The sequence below is a fragment of the Paramisgurnus dabryanus genome, chromosome 12, assembly GCF_030506205.2.
Source record: "Paramisgurnus dabryanus chromosome 12, PD_genome_1.1, whole genome shotgun sequence".
In the NCBI taxonomy this organism is placed as follows: Eukaryota; Metazoa; Chordata; class Actinopteri; order Cypriniformes; family Cobitidae; genus Paramisgurnus; species Paramisgurnus dabryanus.
In genome coordinates, this window is record NC_133348.1 from 17,647,154 (window position 1) to 17,668,623 (window position 21,470).

General features: G+C 38.1%; 1 protein-coding gene across 3 annotated transcripts in view; it reads right to left on the reverse strand.

Moving 5' to 3' along the window:
- Window positions 1-4,431: 4,431 nt before the first annotated feature.
- LOC135738810 (uncharacterized) overlaps window positions 4,432-21,470 on the reverse strand; it is a 58,967-nt gene continuing 41,928 nt past the window's right edge. For 2 of the 3 annotated variants that reach the window (XM_065256930.2, XM_065256931.2), the window contains exons 3-8: window positions 15,633-15,656; window positions 15,400-15,423; window positions 15,167-15,190; window positions 7,034-7,126; window positions 6,886-6,932; window positions 4,432-6,804 (exon numbers count right to left, since the gene is read on the reverse strand). In XM_065256930.2, coding sequence (XP_065113002.1) covers window positions 6,694-6,804; window positions 6,886-6,932; window positions 7,034-7,126; window positions 15,167-15,190; window positions 15,400-15,423; window positions 15,633-15,656 — 323 coding nt within the window. In that variant the 3' untranslated portion in view covers window positions 4,432-6,693. The other variant, XR_012334707.1, reaches the window with a different exon arrangement.

A 21,470-nucleotide genomic window follows, 5' to 3' on the forward strand; every position in this document is an offset into this window, starting at 1 on the left:
AAGCATGTAAAAAATAATTGTAGAGACATTTAAGGAAAAACAGCTTTACAGTATTCATCAGTGCAACTCTTTGCAGAAAAAAGTAATGCTGTCATCTGAATCAAACACTATTAAACATTTTACCTCAAATGGCACTGCAGAGTTATGATGGTGAACAAAAAATATAAAATTGTCAATTTATGTAAGAGACAGAATAATTTGTATTTCGTTTTGTTAACAGTTTACTTCAAATAGTGTTGCAAATAATTAGAAAATATAATATGGTCAAATTATGTAAAAGACAGAATTGGTATATGATTTTACCTCAAAGAGTCCTGCAAAGTATTAAGTGTAGGCTAACCATAAAATAAAAATCTCAATTTACGTAAAAAATACTGTGCCACTTTGTAACAAAAATGCATGCACCAATTCAAGACAATTAGCCTAAACAAAATGTGAGAAATAAAAAACGCGCAGAAAGTTTTCTAAACGCTCATTTATCAGACAGCAGTTTCGTTTTAGCTGTGGTCTTACGTCAGATAAAATCATAATTAGCCTATAAAAACCGTTCAGGTAAGGAAACTTTAAGTATTTTCTCACTGTTTAGCGTTTAACGTAAATGTCCTTCGAAATTGCGCTTAAGTGTGCAAGTACGTTTACTTACTTTGTGTTTTGGAATAAAAGTTCATATAAAATGCCCCAAACTACGGATGAATTACGTTTAAACGCAGTAACATGTAAACATACGAACAAATATCTTACCTCGTTTTGTTAAAACTTCTTGAAATTGAAAACTTTTCGTCAGGTGTAGCAAAACTGTAACTTCCTTACAACTGCAAGTTTAATCCATTTGTGTGAGGTGGACAGCGTGCTCATCATAGGTGAGACAACGAGCGCAATCTGAAGCAGCCAGGCAATGGAAATTTCACATTGATAAGGGCGGTACCTCCTCCAGGAAATTGTCAATCACTGAGCTGCGTTGAATCCCGGCTTTAAAATACACACAGACACACACTTCAGGTGAATTTCAATGCGGGGTGTCAACAAAGGCTTTTCTGATGATCAATATAACGTGTGATATTGCCAAACTGCGTTGACAAGTTTATTTATTTAGTTAATTTAATTGTACATCATTGATAAACAAAGAAATGGAAAATTCATATCACATACATGGGAATTTACAGTTGTAGCTTGCAATTGCAAAGCCACCCATTTTAGACTGATTTATAGTTACTTTAGAATAGTAATATGCCGTTGTTTATAAAAAGTACTTCTTATGTATTTAATTTTTTTAATCTAATTTTTAATCTAATTTAAATGGTATTGTTTAACTATATATGTTTGCAGTTCATATTGGCAAAGAAATAAAAAAATACAAAGAAGACAACAAAGTTTTGTAATTGCAGTTAAGCTCTACTGCACTTTTGGAGTCTGCCAATTATCATTGAGGAATGCTGGAAATTTCCATTTCCATAGCTCAAAGTGAACTCCCTCAAACAATGCCTTTGAAGTATTTCTCTCCATGCCAAAGCCTGGGGTCCAGTTTCAAACAGATGTAGATAGATTTTTCTGTAATTGAGTCGGATACCTGGGGATGTGTAGTGCTCTCTTCTAACGGATTAGCAAGACTTTGTTTTTCATTATAAACCCCAAAGACCCAAATCATTTCCAAACTGGTCTGCGCTGAGTAATTCCAGCAGGTATACAATCTGCTTAAACATTTTCCCCATATCATAGTGCTGTATAAATTCTCTCATTGTTGTTAAATCATTACAAGACACGTAGACTAATAGCAAGGTCAAGCTCACAGTTTTGTTGATTGGAGAGGTGATGGTTGGAAAGAGAGCAGACAGTATGTGCAAATGGCAGTGATAGAGAAAGAGAGAGACAGATCTGCAAAGGTGCATATCTGCCTCTTGTTTCATAAGGGTATCACTTTTAACACCTCTCCCCATCCACCTTTTGCAGAACCTTTTGTTTCTGCTCCTTCAGCAACAGCCCCCCTCCACCCCAAAGCACAGGCCTGACCTCATCCTGTATCTGCCCACCTACCTACATCTCTCCCCCTGCTTTTACCTCTCCAGTCCACATTTTGGAATGGAGACGGCTTGGTGCCAGGCCTCTGAGTTTAAAAAATACAATATATATTGTCTATTGCATGTACAGTATATACAGTATCAGTCAAAAGTTGCCGAAATGTTTCCCATGATCTTAAAAATCTCTTAATCTATAATATAGGTGTTTGTTTTAATGTTTGAAATTACTTTTGTAGACAAAATATAGCTGTTCCGAACATTCATTTTACTAAAAAAAAAACTATATATGTGATTTTGCAATGACATGTAGGTTATAATGTTATGTGAAATGTTGGTTATGGTGCATTTTGCTGGTGAATTTAAGTTGATGAAATCGTATTTGATACGTCTAATAATTTATGTATCACTAAAACATACAGAGTTAAAATTATATGTGGTATTGCACGTTTGGTGTAATGTCAGCGTGTAGATGAGTCGTTGTGTGATTCCACACCTCAGGTGTTCTGTTTCCATCCTGTGCTTAAAATGCAAATGGATCAACATTGGGTTGGCTCCGACAGTCTGCCACATGCTGGGTTTGTATGTATGTGCTGGGGTATGGGCCGTGCTTGCGTATGTTGGGGGTTTGAGAGCGTTGTCAAAGATCTGTAGGACAAAGACAAGGAGAGTCTTGCAACCTTTTGTTCTTGAGCTTGGCCGTGTGGACTCTGGCACAGTCAAGAGCAGGCCCTTGACACCTATTGGGAAATCTCAACATGGGTTCTGCTTTTGTGAAAGCACGGGCAGTCAGAGTTTTCTTTTTTAAACACTGTTTTACCTCATTACCTGGAGAATAGAATGGAGATAAGGAAACACATTTCTGATGCCATGTTTCCTATAATGCAGCAAGAATACATGATATTATATGTCGTATTATCTTGAGGGCTTGGTCTTGCAGATAATACATACCCAACTGTTGAGAGACTTAACATTACTGTGAAAATGTTATTGATAAATATTAAACCCATTACAGGATGTTTCCACTTTATCCACAATGACCCACAGAGATCATCATACTGTATCCTGTAAATGGATTTTGCTATACATATCAAAGCAACATGTTTAAACAAATGAGGGGTTATTTAACATAAAATAAAACATTGTGAGCTTGATTTGTTGTTTTGACAGTTATTGACATATAATGGCAGAATATCAGCATGTGTAGCCTATATATACAGTTCCCTCCATAAGTATTGGGACAATAAAGGCAAAATTGCTCTGTTTGCTGTCGGGTCAAGAAATGTCCAAAAATTTGAAGTGTCTGACTTAGTATCTAAGCTTAAATTGAATATCAGACAAAAGTACAGAATCTCACATTTTATTTTTTCACCTGTTTTAACATATAAAATTTACTAAATCAACAGAGCAACATTAGATTTTATTATTATTATTATTATTATATATGATCAAATTAGAACTTTAAAAATCCAAACATGTTGCTCCGTTAAGTGTCCTAATGCAGTGGTTCCCAAACTTTTTCAGCGTGCGGCCCCCCTTGTGTACGGTGCATTCCTTCGTGCCCCCCTGGCACCATCTCGCGTCCCCCCTGGGGGCCCCGGCCCCTAGTTTGAAAACCACTGTCCTAACCAATCAGTTTGATCCATTGCTATCTAAATCTTGCATTTGGTGAAAACACACATAAGTCAGGATGAAAGGTTATTGTTCTTTGTTGGTAAAGCATGTACATTATGTATTGATAAGCATAACATATCATTGTTGATAAAACATAACATTGTACATTCATAACATCCCCCAAGAGAGCAGTGAAGGAGGAAAAGTGGAGGGATGTCATAAGAATGAATTTCAAGCAGTTGGGCGCGGAGGCATAGAGACTGCATTATATACAGTACAGTTATATACAGGTGATTGACGGGCCTGAATATTTAGGCTCCTCCCAAACCTACGTTTAGAACTTCATATAGTACTGTACAATATTCCAAAACACATTAAACTGTTTACAATAAAAAGGTAAAATACCATATTTCTTATTGTCTTCAATAAAAATTTACCCCTAACAACATACAATAGACTTAAGCAGTTTTGAAAATATACATCACATGGATTACTTTTTGATGATGGATGAGCTTGCAATCGGGAACCATTCAATGCTTTACAAAACTAAGAGCTAGGATATTATTTAATATAACTAAATGTGTTTGGCTGACAAAGGAAGTCATTTATAGGATGGCATTGAGGTGAGTGAAGTAAAGTACTGGGCAAAAGTCCATGCTACCATTAGATGTGTTGTTTTTGCAGTTGTGATCATATATAATTATTTCTCAGTGTTTTTATTAGAACACATCCAGAAAATACAGGAAATGTGTATGTAGTATTAAAAACAGTATAAAACTATAAGCTGAAGTGTCAAATATTCAGGGTAAACTCCCCTTTCACTTAAGCAATTGCAGGAAACTGCTATTTCTCTTAAACCTAAATGAAATTAAAAACCTAATTTCTAATTCTAATGAATGACTTCAGGACTTCAGTCTCCTCAAAAAAGCTCAAGATGTGTTTCACGCCACGAGAGGTCACACTAAATACTGACTGATGCATGAAGAAGCCATTTTGTTCTGAAAATTGTTTTGTTTTAAACTTTGTGTACATATTTCCTGTAGTTTCTCTGTGTGAAAAATAAATATGGATGGACATTAAAACTTTGCCAAAACAACAAAGCTTGTGATGGTGGCCTAAGACTTTTGCACAGTACAGTTTGGGGCTATTTTGAGGTGAAATATTCCTTTAAGCAACTCTCCCCATCGATCAGAATCACGTGTCCAATTCAAGACTTGTTGCATAAGATTTTTTTGTCCAAAAAGGGGTGCATTACAACTATTTTACTATAACCCCATTTTAAAAATAGAAAATATTAAACATGTTTTACATTTACAACTCTTAATCGGGTCTTCAAGCTTCAACTGGATGTAAAGTGCTTTTATAGTTGAAACATGTTACTCACAAACATGTCAAACACAAAATTGTATATTGAGAATAAAGATCAACATATACAAAACTATCAGTGATGTGTAGGTCAATGTATAAACAACCCACACCCGACCAACATTTTCAACTAACACATTTTTTTTACCTAACCCACTTCCTGGCTCGCATTTTTTTTAAGTGTTAATTGTTTAAAATAGAATATAGCCATCTTTATTTCAAACGACCTGACCAACCGCGACCTGAATATCATTAAAAATATTTTTGGATGACTTGTGACCACAGGCACCCAGCTCATTTTGGATCAACCCGCGCATACTGAAAACTATAGCAGCAGTACAAATACTTTCATAATGTGCAAGAACTATCACAACACATATACCTTTTAACTTTAAGCAACTGGCATTATTAAACAGAAACAACACGCAAATATTAACTGTGAAAGTAGCTCACTCGCTTTCTCCTTTTGAGGTTTCTGGCTTCATCTTACCAAGTGTAACTGGCTCAAAGGTACTTCAATTTTCTACAAATAGCCATGTAGTGTTTTCGCAGTTTATTTGTGTGATCACATTAGTGCGCGGCAGTGTGACATTCTCTCCAACAACAGCCTTCTTACTTGCTTCAACAGCACCTTAGTAGTTAATGTTAACAAATGAAGAGTTCAGATGCAAACCCCTCTAAGTGCATCTGACATGTTTTCTTGTAAATGAGCATATTTTATCAGGCTCATGTTTAGTAATTTCACTTGTCCACTGCATTAATTGCAAGAAAAGAAAAAAGATTCTATAACAACGGTTCGAAAAGAAATGATGGCGTGTGAAATGTTTGTAAGGCTAGCCTTAACAGTATCTGCAAAAGTGTAAGATCTTATGAAAACCCATTCGTTGACTGTTCTTTTTTATAAAAGATTGACAAAAAGGTTTCTTAACATTTAATTGAAAAATCTTAATGCTAGTCTGAAATGAGATCTCAAGTAGCAAGAATGAAATCTATGCTTTGGTCAGACATATAAAAATAATAAAATAATAATTTGAAGTTCTTATAAAAAAAATGTGTGTATTATGTGGAATTGATTTAACTTCACTCTACGCTTTTACATACAGTTGAGATGATTGAACCAACTCTGAAAAAAGTTCATCCAAAGAAAAAACACCAAAGATTTGGAAAAAACATTTCAGAATACCAAATAGACGTTCTGCTATTGAAGAAATCAAGGCACCTTTAATTGAAAAATATTTTGCCTGAAATATTGTTAATGCTGCTGTTAACATTGAGGTTTAACAGAAACACTGCAAACATATACAAAGTTACTTTTATAATCAGGTGGACCTAATGCAGGTGTAATTGTGTGGCCACCACCACAGATTAATTGTAAATACAAAAAAATCTATGCAAAAATATATAAATATCAGTAATATTAAATATAAGCGTTTGCTGCATATGATTACATTACTATAATCCAGCTGTTAAAATGTATAACATTCATTGTTTAGCATTTTTATTGCAGTATGTTTTTTTTTCTATTATCAACAACCCTTAATGAACAGTTGCTGTGACAAATTTCAGATAATGGGGTGGATGGTGATTGGACTTGCATTTCAGGCACACTCAATAAAAACAAAAGAAAAATGAAATATTATATAACTGATTACTGTCTCCATCAGTGGATCTAATTATTTTTAGTTTTCCATTGTCTAATTGTTTAAGCAAATTTTACGCCAGAATATACAATTTCTTGATCTTCTGTTACTGTATCCCCTTTGCTTTGTTTTACTGTATTGTGCTTCAGTTCAATGTAGGTCACATCTTCACCCTGTCCAGAAAATAATAAGAAAATTCAGAAATATTTAAACAAAATTATTAACTTAGATCACTAATAGAGCATTCTACTCACATTGTGTTCAGTGGAAACGTTGTTTTGATTTACAACTGATGCTCTCTCTAAAACAAAACAGTACACACGTCAGAATTATAAAGTATAAAGATTAAAGAATAGCAAAGGTGTAAATGTAAGACCTGAGGGTATTAGGTACTATACTTACTATGTGCTCTCCTTCGATATATAAGCCAAACAGTGAGTGTGGTCACTAATAAAGCAGTGATCACCAGCACTGATGGGATCACTATCTTTGAATCTATAAATGAAAATGAAGGGAGAACAATATTTTAATGTCACTAAGTGGAGTTCTATTAAATGTAGTTATTGATTGTAGCTATAAGCAAAATCAGTTTAGGGTTAACCTGTGTCAAAACTCTATTTTAATTCTGAATTCTAAATTTAAATATGAGTTAATTAGTAGCAATTATTAAGTTTATATTATTTTTTTTTAAGTTTGTATTTATGTTTTTTAGTTTTTGTGTCACATTCTACCATTGTTATTATTAGTAATACTTGACAGAGTCTCTAAACATTATTGTTTTTTAAAAGCTACTCGCTATTTCTAGCTATGTCCACTTTTGTAAAAAGAAACAGATATTGTCTTTTTAATTCAAACACATTTTTCATGGTGTTTACTACATTACAGTATTTTAGTAAAAAAAACACAAATAAGAAAATATCTGATTGTGATATATTTTTTGTGTGACAATGACAAATATTGTGTCACCATTTAGTCACCAACAAGAAAATGAAACTAGCCAGAATAGTTTTGAAAATATGTAATTAAATTCAGGGACGTAAGAGGGACATGCTCGCCGAGCCAAATTGTCCCCCTCAATGTTTGATGTTTTAAGAGGGCTCCAGACTGTGCCTAAAATTGAAAAAAAAAAAAAAGATAATAATAATTATAATTTGAGAGTAATATTTTTGGCAGAAGTCACCACTGGCAACAATGACAAATTACACGTTATGATTTAGGATTTTAATATTTGCTATAACTTTTTATGCACTCTAAAAATGGCTGGGTTTTCCCTATGTTGTCATAATTTAATTATTAAATCATTTTAGAGAAAGTGGCTGTTTTAAAAAAAAAAAATTCTTTAAAGGACATAAATATAAGACGATACTGAAAGCAGTTTAATCAAACTGTTAAATATCACTCTAGTGATTGTACGTTATCCTTTGTTGTCAATGCCGACATTCAGGTTGGATGTCAGCTTTAAAGGGGCCATTTGTAAGAATTGAGGTAAAAGATTTTAAAAAATGAGCTACACGCATCAAAAGAATGAGAAGAAATAAGGGCAAAGATGTCATAAAAAAAGAGACAAGGTATAGTGCTGCAGAGATATCAATCTGAATTAGCATGCTAAATTAGCTACAGCCCGACTGGTGTCGTAATACCAGTTTCGACCATGGGAGGCGGTATGCGTGCCAACCGCCAGCCAAACTGCAATACACGAATAAGTCGCACGTGTGAGAAGTACAGCCCACTACTACCGCTGCGTCCGAAAACTAAGGCAGCTGACTTGTTGACTTAAGAGGCATGAAGGCAGCTCAGAGAAATGCAATTCGGACAGCCATGGATTCGGACATGCCATGATGCCTTCCTGCCTTGCAATAGGGTTTTCGGACGCATTTCAGTTCAGGGAAGAGAGCGTTAGAATGGCTGGAGCAAGAGACATTTACCACTACCACAACCATTCGCCGCAGAAAAAAAAAAACGCGCATATCACAAATAAAATCTAACCGAACCAGAGTAAATACTGGCACTGCTTTTCACCGCTGGAGACAACTAATGGACATGAAAGAAATGAGGTTCGACCCCGAATTGACAACATTTCTTTTCGATTGGTAAGTAAGATGCTGTTAGTATTTCGCTAGAAGTTCACTTATAATATGCCTTGCGATAACCTATGCTCAGCTTGTACATGAACTACGGCTTTGTGCAGTAAATGTGGCTTCATCTGAAAGCAGCTGATGGGGATTCACTTTTAATCAAGAAACCGGCTTCACTGACAAGAAGCGCAATGACTATCGCATGCAAATTATCGCGCATCCTTAGCTGTTAGCGTTTAATAGTTAGCTCTACCCACAGATCCGATCCGGTTTTCACCCGTTATCTACCAAGCTGATGCTAAAATGTAACATTAGCTAAGAAGCTTGAAATGTCTTCGATGATAATGAACACCAAATGGACGCACGAAACGTAGCGGAAAACATTGCAGTGTTAATGAGACCGAATGTTTTTTTTTTGGTGACTAATGATAACTTAGTAGCTAATGTAAATCAAACTTGATATATGCTGCTAAATTAGCAGCTGCTAAATTAAAATAGACCAACTCACTTTCTGGAGGTATACTGCCCCACTCTGTTTGGAGTTTGGAGTATGAATTGATTTTTTTTTGGCGGACATTTTAAATGGCCCCTTTAATGTACTTTTATTTTTTTAAACAAAGCAACTGATAATGCTATAGCAATATCAAGAAACAACTGTTCTTTCACCTCAAAATTTCGGAGGCATAGGGCTGTTGCTGGGCTTTGGTGTTACAATGGAACGTTCTATTGAGTTGCGCTTCTAGTCAGTATACATTCTTTAAATTCCCTTTTGTAGTCTTTCTGTGTATCTGTGCTGTTGTCCGGTTGCCATTGTCACCCCAAAATGACTGAAGCGCCACTGTTACCAGAAAAGCATGACAAAGAGACATGACAAGGCTACGTTCACACTGCATGCAAAAGTGGCCCAAATCAGACTTTTTTGCCCAAATGTGACCCATATCTGATTTTCCTATAGCAGTCCAGCACAAATAAATTTTTTTAAAATCAGGCCCAGGTCACCCATACGAAAATTAACCATGGTTTTACTACAGTTAAGACCAAAAAACCATGGTTACTGTAGTAAAACCATGGTTACCACAAAATAACCATGGTTTTGACAACCATGGTTTTCAAAAACCATAGTTAAAGCATGGTTAGTGTAGTAAAACCATGGTTTTGCTCATAGTAATCAATTGACCAAAAAACCATGGTTACTACACTTTTACCACAATAAAACCATGGTTAATTTTCGTGGTCCTAAATTGGATACATATATGATGTATTGCAATGCGACTTCAGTCTAATCGGCCATGTTGCATTTTATGCGACATTTACGAGCAGTACCATGTTTATTTCTGCAAACGAAATGCATCTGACGTCACGTCTTCTGCGCATGCGCATGTGAAGGGAGGTTTGGCAGCCGATCTGTAGTTAAGATTGTATACATTGTATGGTACACATTTAACACATTAATGTTAGTTTAGTTTTTGATTCGCTTCAGCTATTGAACCAGGCCCGGGGTGGGTAATCGGGAGAACCGGGAGAATTCCCGGTGGGCCGCTTCACTTTTGGGCCGGTCAAGTGTTTTTTTTTTACATTTGTCACGTTAGTGAGTCTATCTTCTCTTAAATGACACTTCACACGTTTCGCATTGGCAGCGCGCAGCCTCTGCATAGGTTGTACCATGTGAGTGAGTTTTCCCCTCCCCTCCTATAGAGTTGGTTTGGTCCATAGCACGTCCAAGAAAACTTTTCTCCGGTAGGCTGGGCCGGCCCTACCGTAACATAACGCGTCTTAGAAGAGGAGGGCGTAAAAAACCGGTTGAAGAAAAAATCCATTGGAGGAGGACGCTGCTAAATGTGCCAAACTTACAGATTTATTTTCAAGAGGACAAACTAAAGTGACAACAGGTAACTTAAAGAGAAATAAGCCTAGTAATGATTAGCATCAGCAACGTAATTATTCGGCTAATACCGTTGTCAAACTATTTACATGCCAAAAAGCCAAGCAGCTTCCGAGCAGTCCCCCGCTGAAAATGAGGAGGACATGAGTAAACAATATAAATTAAAGTTATTTAACCCTCAGGTTGTGTTCAGAACCTTATAACACCTTTTGTTTTCCCAGTCAAAAATTACCAGCCTAAAAAAGCTTATAAATCACTTGTTATGCTATTTACCCAATATTGTATTCAATATTTTTGTCAAATTGTTTTGTTTTTTAATTAGGACTTTTATATTTCTATTTGCATTAATCAATCATCGGCCTCATAGCATTAGCAATGCTAATAATTTATCAACCTTTCCTTATGGAATAGACTCTAAAAAGGGCTGGGTTATTTATATATTTTATATTGGACAGAACACTCTGCTTGGTTAAATTGACCCAGTGCTGGGTTGTTTTAACCCAACTGTTGGGTTATTATAATCCATGGTTGCATTAACAACCACCCAACATTGGGTTATTTTTAACCCAGCATGGGGTAATTTTTAACCCAGCATGTGTTCTGTCCAATATTTACACATTATGGGTAAAAAGTAACCCAGCCTTTTTTAGAGTATAGAGGAATATTTTTGTTAACTTCTTATCTTAAGTGAAATATTATTTAACTTTTACCTTATTTGTTGAACCATAATATTAATAAAAACTATAGTAAGAGCTGAACTGTTGCTTTATTTATCCAATTTGAAAAAAGTGCTAATTTGGAATAACGCTATGGAAAAAGTGGGCCGGTCTTGGGCCTGAAACTCCCGGGCTGAAAAGTGGCCCCACTCCGGCCCTGTATTGAACTAAGGTAATCTACTTGTTTACATTACTTGTTTATCTACTTGTTTATTTGGCTTGTTATCAGAAATAAACTACCCTAAAAGGTCTCTGTTGTTAATGATTCTTTGCGGAGTTTACAGGGTTCACACATGAAACTGATGGCAGTCAAATTTAAATGATAATGTGAATAACAGCTCAAAAAAATCCGAACTGAGCATTAAGACCTGCAGTGTGAACTTGTCACGGTTAGTCCGTGTCATGTTTTGCGTCTGTTCTGATTCTTATCACCTGGACACTTACTCATTGATTGGCTGTCTTGTTTCACCTGTTGTCTATTAGTGTGTGTGTGTGTATATACCCTTGTCTCTGCCATACTCTCTGCCAGTTCATTGTCTCTGATTCCTTGTGTGTACCTGTTCTCAGTTTTAGTGTTCCTGTGTTTACTTACCTGACATGTTTATTTCTCGTGTTTTGTTTCTTGTCTATTTTTATTAAATGTTATTTATTCAACCAGAACTTTGCACTTGCGTCCTCACTCCTGATTCCAGTTTCCCGGTCCTGACAGAATGAATCGGCCATTCAAGGACGCAGCAAGTTCACGGAGTGCTTCCCCTAATATTTTTTTGAGGGGGAGTAGTGGACAGCAGGTCCTGCAAGCTGCCAAACCCCGATGCCCCTTGGAGCTGACTGTGAGGGAACGCTCGGAACTCCAGGACGGGCTCAAGCTAGCGGTCGCCACGCCCGATTCATTCCCCGGGGTGGTCGCCACGACACACAAGCCTGTTCCTGTGAGTACCGAATCGATTCATGTGGTTCCCCTGCTGGTCGAGTCGTCTGGTCTGGTTCCTGGGAGGTCCTCTGCCGTGCTCGATTCGGGGATCGGAACGGACGCCACGCCCGATTATTTCCCCGGGGTGGTCGCCACCGTGTGTAAGCCCGTTTCCCCGAGATGGTGTGAGTCAACTTCCAGGGGGATCGGATCTCCGTCGTTTCCCAGGAGGGTCGAGTCGTCTGCCTCGGTTCCCAAGATGGCCGCTCCGGTCTTTCCGGCTCCCTGCCCTGCCGGCTTCACTCCGGCTCCCTGCCCTGCCGGCTTCACTCCGGCTCCCTGCCCTGCCGGCTTCCGCCGGCTAAGCCGTGGTCTCCAAGCCCTCCTTCCCTCTCCCCAGACTCATCCTCCTGGACTTTTGTTTATGTTCATGTTTGGGTGGTAGTGTCTGGAAGCCACTCCTTGAGGGGGGTACTGTCACGGTTAGTCCGTGTCATGTTTTGTGTCTGTTCTGATTCTTATCACCTGGACACTTACTCATTGATTGGCTGTCTTGTTTCACCTGTTGTCTATTAGTGTGTGTGTGTGTATATACTCTTGTCTCTGCCATACTCTCTGCCGGTTCATTGTCTCTGATTCCTTGTGTGTACCTGTTCTCAGTTTTAGTGTTCCTGTGTTTACTTACCTGACATGTTTATTTCTCGTGTTTTGTTTCTTGTCTATTTTTATTAAATGTTATTTATTCAACCAGAACTTTGCACTTGCGTCCTCACTCCTGATTCTAGTTTCCCGGTCCTGACAGAACTAAGCCAAAAACACATCAGCTTTCCTGTGAGTTGGGGTTTGTGTCAGCACCAACTGCAGATGCCCCAGGCGTTTGTGAGCTTTTGATAGCGATAAGGTTACTCACCTATCCCTGGTTCCCTAAAATAGTGGGAATGAGCATTGCATCAGTAGCTAACGCTGTGGGGGAAACTCCTGTTAACTCCGCAATTGCAGCCTATGGTTAGCTCTGTAAAAATAACAAACAAATGGCATTTGAGCCTGCCAAAAGGGGCGGGGATGACGCCTTATATAAGTCTGAGCCGAACGCCATACAGTACCTTTTCGTCTGAAGCGCGCAGTCAAAAAGTCTCGCTGCATGACGTTTAAGCACGGCCAGCTGCAATGCTCGTTCCTGTTATTTCAGGGAACAAGGGTTACATGAGTAACCTTATCGTTCCCTTTCAATACGGTTCACATAGCATTGGGTCAGTAACTGATGATATGGGGAACATATCCCATTATGCCGTGCTTATAACAGACTGGAAGTGCCTTTGCTGGAGAGCGGGCACTAAATGGGGCCCCATTAAACGAGCTAAAGCAAACTCAGAAAAACAGAGTATAAAGCACAATATAATTGGTTAACGTGTGGATAGGTAGACTAGTAGAGCGTTTGTAAGGCAAGGACGTCCAGACTGTAAAATCTGACAAATGGGAGATAGAAATCCCTGTAGACCATGCCTATGAAGAAGTCATACCTCGTGTAGAGTGGGCTCTAACACCACTGTTTGTTCAGGGAGACGTATGTTATGGCTTTGACGATCCATTTGTATAACCTCTGTTTAGTGAAAGGCATACCCAATGACTGACCTGCAAAGCTCACAAAAAGCTGTTCTGACTTCCTAAAGCAGCACTACCATTGTGTGAAGGGCAGAAGTGGCGAAGCAGGGTTTAGAAGGGTGGTTGAACTTCGATCTCCAGCCCCTGGCAGAGGCTGATTCCTCAAGTGGCGGAAGCTTGGAATTGCCGTGTTCATCCGGGTCGTCGACCATTGAGAGCACATGGGCAAAGGAGCTATGAGCATGGGTAGAGTGTGGGCGCAATGAGCGTGTGAGCTCCTGGTGAACCTCGGGGAAGAACGGGGCCTGCCTCTGGCGGGACGGCTGATGACGTCCCGGCTGTGGGAACCACTCTTCAAGCCGGCTGTGTTCTTGTGGATGCGGATGAGCTCAGAATCAGACTGAGAACGGACATCACTGGGCTCATGTGCAGTAGAAGCGTCTTCGTCCGAAGCCGCCCAATCCTCAAGCTCAGTGGTGGAAGACATAAATTCAACCAGGTAGTCTGAGCCGCCATATGAGACCATACCACTGGTGGACGGCAGGGGGTGCTGATCATCAATGGCGAAGGTAAATGGTTGCCGGAGAGTGAGCCCGCTGGGGCTGAGCCGACGTGAGCTCTTCATCTGATGGTGTTTAGGCTCACGGCTCCGCTGCTTTTTTGGCAGGAGAGCACGGGAGGTGGCACCACAGAAAACGGCAATTCGGGCACGCAGCACAGCGAGAGGAAGACAATCGCAGTGGGTGCAAACGGAATCTTTGAGCGCTGTCACAAAATGAGTGGAACCCAGACAGGAGACGCATTCAGTGTGAAGATCTTCAATAGGCAAAGGGGCTCTGCACGAGCCACAATGCCGAAGCGACATTATCACAATGCGCTTCTGCTCTTTTAAAGGAAATGCTCTTTAGAGAAAATGCTCTTCCGGAAAGCAACAGGGGAAAACACTGAGGCATGAATTCTGCTGCAGGGCTGAGTCGACAGTGAGCAAGGAAAAGCACCCCTACTCCCCGCTGTTATACCATTAAAACAGTCCAGTGCTTAAAATATTTAAGTATAATAGGATTTGCAAATAATTGTTATGTTTACAGTGTAAAATAGACTAAATTACCTTTTTTCTTTGTGGTTGTTGTTTATACAAGAAAAATAATTAAGGTCATTTTAGGAAACATACAGTTACTGCTTTTGTCCTTGTATTTCTGTCATTACATACATATATTTATTAAAATGTATCTAACTTGTCCAGTTATTTTATATCCAATTGTAATGTTACAATTAAAACAGTCCAGTGCTTATTCATGTTTTATAAGGTTTAAAATAATGTATGTTGACAATGTGAAAGCAAATTACCACTTTTCTCTGTGGCTGTTGTTTCTACAAGAAAAAAAATGAAGGTCATGTTAAGAAACATTTATTGTTTTTGGCCTTGTATTTCTGTCATTACACACATATTTAATAAAATGTTATTAACTTGTCCATACTCATTATACTCAAATGTAATTATACCATTAAACCAGTCCAGTGCTTATTCAAGTTTAATAAGGTTTAAAATAATTTATGTTGACAATGTGAAAGCAAATTACCTATTTTTGCTGTGGTTGTTGGTCCTACAAGAAAAAGAATTAAGGTCATGTTAAGAAACATTTATTGTTTTTAGCCTTGTATTTCTGTCATTACACACATATTTAATAAAATGTTATTAACTTGTCCATACTCATTATACTCAAATGTAATTATACCATTAAACCAGTCCAGTGCTTATTCAAGTTTAATAAGGTTTAAAATAATTTATGTTTACAATGGGAAAGCAAATTACCTATTTTTGCTGTGGTTGTTGGTCCTACAAGAAAAAGAATTAAGGTCATATTAGTAAACATACAGTTATTGTTTTTGTCCTTGTATTTCTGTCATTACACTCATATATTTAATAAAATGTTTTTAACTTTTCCAGTTACTCATTATATAGCCTACACAAATAAAGTTTTACCATTAAACAGTCTAGTGCTTGAGGTTTAATAAGGTTAAAACTATTATCATGTGAAAGTTTTTAGCTTGGTAACAACATTGTAATTAATGGCGTACATCCCGACTGTAACGACACAGTTATTGTTGAATGTTGTTATGTTGAGATTGGCCTGTTTTTATCATATTATTTTTGTCCTTGTTTTTCTGGCATTACACACAATATATTTATTTGCCCAGTTATAGCAGTATTCCACTTTTTTGCATAGATGGGTACATCACACTGTATGTGACCCTGGATTATAAAACCAGTCATAAGGATCCATTTTTGGAAATTAAGATGTTTACATCATCTGAAAGTTAAATATATAAACTTTTAACACTCTGAGGCTATTTTGGGGATTTTCGCCTGGATTTGGCCTACCCAATTTCAAAAGCTTCTCATACCCACAAGCAGAGGTGCACATACAAAAGTTTGGTATCATTTTACAGGAAACCCTTTGAAATTACATAAAACACTGTTAAAAGTGCACAACATGGTTGTATGTGTTGTCAGTCCTCTAATAAACACAAAAATAAATAGGCGCTTTTTGATGTTTTTTTTCTAAAGTCTGTATTTAAAAGTGTATAACTCTGGCCCTGAGTGGTAACGAAACCTGCAGACAGTTTTGTTTGATTCCAGCAATTGCCAGCTTACAGAGGAAAAAGGAATTTTTTCTCTATCATAATAAATGCAAAAGTTATTTTACTCCAACCGATGGGAGGAATAATACGCTTTTTGTATACAATTTCTGCCTAAAAACATTTGAAGTGCTCCCATAACCACATACAGTGGAATAAATGCAATATCTTTATATCATTTTGCAGAAAACCCTTTGAAGTTACATAAAAAGCTGCTGTTTGTGTTATTTATGTTGTTTTTCATATGATGAAACACCAAATTTTCTTTTTTATGTTGTAAATACTGTCTTTGATAGTGTATAACTCTGGTTCTGTGTGCTCTAGCAGACTGCAGACAGTTCTGGTTGTTACCAGCAGCAGACTGTAAACACCCAAAAAAAGAATGAACTCTTTAGCATGTCGCATTCAAAAGTTATTCTTATTTTACTGAAGGGTGCGAAAATACATTTTTCATATAAATATAAATTTTGTGTTTTGCACATATAATAAATAGCAAGGGATTAATTATGAACACAACCAAAGAAAATGCTGTGAATGGACTAATTTTTTAGAGTAGGACCTAAAATAAAAGATGGTGTATCATTTGTGGCTATCTGTGCTATCTGAGGCAGTCCACACTCAAGTTTCCCATATGTTTATAAAAGACCATTTTTTACCTTATTATTCATTCAACGATTGCTGGATATGTGTTAATATGCAAAAATAACGATGTAGCCTTATTCCTGAGAATGAGAGCTTTCATTTGATATAAGACTTGCCCATGTTTGTCATACTTGAAAAATATGAAATATGTGAATATTTAATCATATTATAAATTGTCGGGGGGGGGGGGTGATAGTGTAAATTAAGTGTAAATAACTTTCTTACAGTAAAACATATCTCAAAGTGATGCATATCTGCAGAAAGTAGAGAGTCTAATGCTGCGTCCGAAACCGCCTACTACATACTATATAGTACGCGAAAAGCAGTAGGCGAGGCGAGTAGTATGTCCGAATACATAGTATTCGAAAAACAGTATGCGAAAAGTACCCGGATGACCTACTACTTCCGGTTAGATTTTGCAGTGTGCATACGATGGACGCTTCACTATCCCATGATGCCCCGGACGAGGAGTTATCCAACGAAGAAGAAGAGGCACGCGGCTGTTTTCGCGCTGAAATGACATGACGTGATGACGACGTATGTCACGTGATGTAGCAACATGGCGGATGTAGTACGTCCGAATCTCATTCATACTACCAGGATTCATACTGTACAGTGCCTACTGTTTTAACGCCAAGTAAGTAGGTACTTCATCTTATTCAGTACCTACTATACAGTATGCGGTTTCGGACGCAGCCTAAGCTTTCAAAAAGTATCTCATGGTACTGGGTCCATGACAGACCATTAAAAATTAAAGGAATATTTTATATTAAGTCAAAATAAGATAAATCTGGACCCGGTACAGGGTCCACAGAGTCAGATGTATGGTTTGTTAGGATATAGGACAATATATAGTCAAGATAAAAATATTTGAAAATCTTAAAACTGAGGGTGCAAAAAAATCTAAATATTGAGAAAATCACCTTTAAAGTTTTCCAAATGAAGTCCTTAGCAACACATTTTACTAATGACAAATAATTTTTTATATATTTACAGTATGAAAGTGACAAAACCATCTTCATGGAACCTAATCTTTACTTTATACCCTATATAACAACCCTAATATAATTTTGACCCATTTAATGTATTGTTGCTACAAATATACCCGTGCTACTTATGACTGGTTTTGTGGTCCGGGGTCACATGTGACTCTGTCTGTGAAAACATTTCATCTTTCCTCCGCAGAAAAAAAGCTATGGGTTGAATCACTATGGCAATAAAACTCCACCACGGTAAAGTCATATAATTTTTTTGTCTCATTTAAAAGATGTCTTTCACAGACCATATGTAGATTCATCTGCCCCGGGATGAATTATACCAACTCCAACAAGAAAACAAGTCTGTGCCTGAATATGCTTTACAATTCCTATAGCCTGGCAGCAGTAAGCGAATGGAACACGGCATCTTTAATCACCACCTACGATTACCGGGCTCTCAATAACATAACCACCAAGTTCCACTATCCCCTTTGCCTTGTCACTGGCACTCTGGAACAGCTTTGAGGATGCCCAGAAACATTTACTAAGTTAGACCTACAGAGTGTGTACAAAAGTATATGTTCTGGGGACGAAAGAATGACGGCTTTTGTGACCACTACTGGCCACTATAAATATTTAGTCAAGCCACCCCTAGCCATGCGCTTTTGAGACCCTTAAGAGAGCCTTCACCCAAGCTCTGATACTTCATCACCCAGACCCGGAACAGCCTTTCATGGTTGAAGTCGATGCCTCCACCGCTTGAGTAGGTGCTATACTTTCCCATCTACAGGATGAACCTCTCATACTCTATCCATGTGCTTCCTTTTCAAAGTTCACCCAAGCAGAGGTAAACTACGACATTAGAAACCGTGAGCTGTTGGCCATTAAATTGGCACTCAAAGAGTGGCGACACTGGTTACTCGTTTTATTGTGTATACAGATCACAAGAAGAATCTCCAGTACCTGCGTGACACTAAGTGTTTAAATCTCTGCCAAGCTAGATGGGCATTGTTCTTCATGAGATTGAAATTCACCATCACCTACTGACCAGGGGTAAAAAACACAAAAGCTAATGCGTTGTCTCATCTCCATGCTCCGGAAACCGAAATTGAATGCCCTGAACCTATCCTACCCTCTAACCTAGTTGTCTGCTCGATCCAATGGTCCAATGATAAAGCAAACCTTGAAGAGCCTCTGCCTCACACCTCTGTCGACACTGGCATCGGTCAGACCCTCTAAGGGGCCAGTCACACCAAAAGCGTTTATGGCAGTTGCAGGCGCCTTTTTTGAATGATATTCTATGGGCAGGGCGCGTTTGCGCGCTGTTTATGCGCGCCGAGCGCCTTGCGGTTTTTTGCCGCCTGCCGCGCACGCGTTTTTGAAGGAGCGCTGAGAGCGGAGAAGCGCCCGACGTCATTCGTGTCTTTCCATTGTCCAATCGAATGAGGGGAGAGGCGGGCCTTACGTTGTGGTGAGGGAAGTTTACAGTTGCTTTGAAGAACCGGACACCACTCGCTCACTCTCTCCTGTGTGTTTGTGCACCTCTCACCCTCAAACAAGGTCAGAGCAAGCGTCCTCTTTTTAAAGTTTCTGCTGATATGACAGTTAACAGCAAAAGAGCGCTCACGCTTCAATATTTGATTGACAAGACAGCTGACTCGGTGGTTGCTTAGCAATATGAAAAGCCGCGTCGCACTGCTCTTTTTTTTAAAAAAGGCAGTGTGTCGCGCCTTGCGTTTGCAAGCGTTTAAAGCGCTTTTGGTGTGACTGAAGCCTCTTCAAAGGGAAGTTCTGGTGGCAAGGGATGAGTCAAGATGTCAGAATGTTTGTTAATGGTTGTACCACCTGTGCCAAAACTCCACATCACCTACCAGCCGGCAAACTTCTTCCTCTACCCGTTCCCAATCTCCTTGGTCACACCTAGGAGGGGACTTACCCCCATCCGATGGTAAAATCTTTATCCTCATCATTGTCAACTTCTCCAAGTCCATTCAATTAAACGTCTGCCCACAGCCCAAATACAAAAAGACGAAGGAATGGAACCCTCACAGTAATTTACAATAAATAAACTACATGTTGTTACAGTAGTGTGATGTTGTTTTATCATTGCATTCTTAGATTTTCAGGATTTTCTCCCTCTTTTTTACGTATTTTCTGAAATGTCAGTACTACAAGCCACTACACAATGGAAATGCTCCTGACCACTAGGGGGCGCTTTCGCATAAAAAACACCAAGCCACTGCCATATTAGGAAGCATCCGCTCTGCTATTGTTATTGTTTTGGTTGCCGTCATTTTTTGTTAAATTAAATAACACCACATGAAATTATCAGTTTGCCACTTCTATAACAGCAAAAGACAAATCACTTTAATTAGATTTATAAATCAGCTACTGTTGTTATTTGGAACAAAATAGACTTTAACTTCACATGATGTTTTTCATTGTGATTCACAATGAAAGTGGTTTGTTTTGCTTAAGCAATATTGTTGAATGCTTCACATTTGTTTTAGATGTTTGTTCAAACATAATTGCAATGAGTAAGACTAACATAAATTGCATAAATGCTGCATATTTACTTCTATCACTGAGAGTATTCTACAGAATAATTTATCTTACAGTTCTGGGGGCTCGTCCGTACAAAAGAATTGTCTGGATATTCGTGCTTAGTTAGCCTAGAAAGGTTCCCACACAAGCTGTTGATAGCCTTTTAACGTAAAGACTAATCATATAAAGGCCTCCAATGGAAGTTAATTCTTATGTGAATTTTTCTTTGTGTATTTGGGGGGCCATTGAGCTTAGTTGACCTTAGAAAAAGGCCCTAAACAAGCTGTGTAGAGATTGCCTGTCAATGTATAGCATTTGAGATTTAGTTGACTTTAACAAGGGTTCTATTCTGAGCAACAGTAAACCTGTCAACGAAAAAGCCAATGTCCTACACATTTCGAATGCAGCAACCCTGTTTCTATTTTCATGTCTACAGTATGTCATGTATTATAATTGCAATATTTTAAAACAGTGGTTGATGAAGGTTAAAGAAATAGTGTTTGTATTTAATTGAAAATATGAAGTATTCCTGGAAATTGTAATTACTACCTTAACACAGAGAACACAAAATTATGCTTTGATTATTGATGGATAAACGCAAACAAAAACACAAAAGCTCAAAGCAAAACGACTACATGTAAAAGATCATTATCTAAAATATGGCTTTTATAGGTGCAGAAGCACTTCGTTTCCACTGGAGGTTGGCTTAACAACTGTGATGATTACAATCAAGAATTTGTGTTCACAATATAGAGTACATCATTAAAATGTTAAAGGCCTAGGCAGAAAAGAGCAAACTCATTCCTCTGACAACTAATGTACAGGCTACCTTTAAACTTTAAACAGCT